Source organism: Propithecus coquereli, unplaced genomic scaffold (genome assembly GCF_000956105.1).
Source record: "Propithecus coquereli isolate 6110/MARCELLA unplaced genomic scaffold, Pcoq_1.0 Scaffold105, whole genome shotgun sequence".
Classification (NCBI taxonomy): domain Eukaryota; kingdom Metazoa; phylum Chordata; class Mammalia; order Primates; family Indriidae; genus Propithecus; species Propithecus coquereli.
In genome coordinates, this window is record NW_012134414.1 from 1490506 (window position 1) to 1492259 (window position 1754).

At 39.7% G+C, this 1754-nt stretch overlaps 1 protein-coding gene across 1 annotated transcript in view; it reads right to left on the reverse strand.

Moving 5' to 3' along the window:
* Positions 1-1208: 1208 nt before the first annotated feature.
* Positions 1209-1754, reverse strand: part of DZIP3 (DAZ interacting zinc finger protein 3) — a 103785-nt gene continuing 103239 nt past the window's right edge. Inside the window, 1 exon segment of the mRNA XM_012645921.1 lies at positions 1209-1378. Coding sequence (XP_012501375.1) covers positions 1268-1378 — 111 coding nt within the window. The 3' untranslated portion in view covers positions 1209-1267.

The window sequence follows — 1754 nt, forward strand, 5'->3', positions numbered from 1 at the left end:
CAAATGATTAAAGTCCAAAGAACATATTTACAAATAAACATAAGATTTCAATTATTCAACTGAGCAAGTGACTTAATTTGTATATTAATTCCTTTTCTTACTACTTCCTGATTTCTGACTGTGGGAAGTTTGGTTTTTTGTTTGTTTTGAGACAGGGTCTTTCTCTATTGCCTGGGCTAGAGTACAGTGGCATCATCAGAGCTTACTGCAACCTCAAATTCATGGTTTCAAGCAATCTTCTTGCCTCAGCCACCCAAGTAGCTAGGACTACAAATATGCACCACCACAGCTGACTAATTTTTAAATTTTTTTGCAGAGGTGGGGTCTTGCTATGTTGCCCAGGCTGGTCTCAAACTCCTAGTCTCTAGTGACCTCCCTCCAAAGTGCTACGATTACAGGTATGAGCCACTGTGCCCAGCCTGATTCTGGCAGTATTTATTCTACACCTACTGTACAAGATATTGGGAACATAAAGATCAGACAAGGTCTAGTGGTGTGCTGGTAAATGTTTAACAATCAGCTCTTAAAGGGAAGCTAAGTCTTTATTACAGCATTTACCAACTGCTATGGTGTCAAAACTTCTACTGTGGCAGATTTCAAGCTACCGACAGTTTAACAACTGGCTCACAAAATTCCTGAAACTAACAATCATCTCTCACAAGCCATTACAAGTTAGCTCCAACACACCACTGTAGGAAGTCCACCCTCAAGTAGCTCATAATCTTTTCATGGGTACATATTTTAGAGGACAGAAAAGAATGGGGAAAATGGAGATAAAATTTAAATACTTCAATTATATTTTTGTAGGTAGTTTTAAAAGTTAAAAGGAATATTAAAATCTGTGTCATTTTCCTATTTCTCTTCTTTACTATTCCCCCTTTCCTCATAAATGTATTCCAGGAAATCTTAAGGGAGAGTAAAAGATGAGTGGAATAAGAAGAAAAAAAAGATAAGATAAGACATCCTAAGAAATATACTAACAGTTATCATGTTTACATTAGAAGAAAAAACCCACTAAGATAAGAGCAAATATAATATAACTATTAAAATTCCATTTTCTTTAAGCCCCTGCGGTTCAGTTCAGAAGCCCTGAAGATCTATCCTGACCTCTTTGGCTACTGCTTTGATGAAGTTAGCTAGGTTCTTCAGCACTATACTAAAGAGCATACAGCTTCACAACACTCACACAAACAGCTCATAATGAAAGGCAGATCTAAATTCTGGAGTCTGAAAACTGATCTTCCTTTGCATAGTCACCTCCCTTGTGTCAGATCTTGGGCAACTGCCGGTTGGGGTGAGCAGGGAATTCTTCTGGTAGCAAAACGTGAAGTCTGCAGGTTGGGCATGTCCCCTGTTGCATCAACCATGGTCTGATGCACTAAGGAACAAAAAGATATATGTCAGTTTCTCAAATTTAGCCCAGCAGAGGCAGCTGTGTCACTCTCTCTATATATATACATTAGGGTTACCCACCATGGTTACCCACCATGTCTTCTGGTGGGTCTTTAAAGCCTTACCCTGTGGACTGTCAAGCCAGCTGCTACAACCATGGCACTTTCTTTGTGGTTTGCTGAGCAATATAACTGGTAATACCTTTTTTTTTTTTTTTTTTTTGAGACAGGGTCTTGCTCTGTTACCCAGGCTAGAAGTACAGTGGCATCATTATACCTCACTGTAACCTCAAACTCCTGGGCTCAAGTGATCCTCCTGCTCAGCCTCCTGAGTAGCTGGGACTACAGGTGTGTACCACCAAG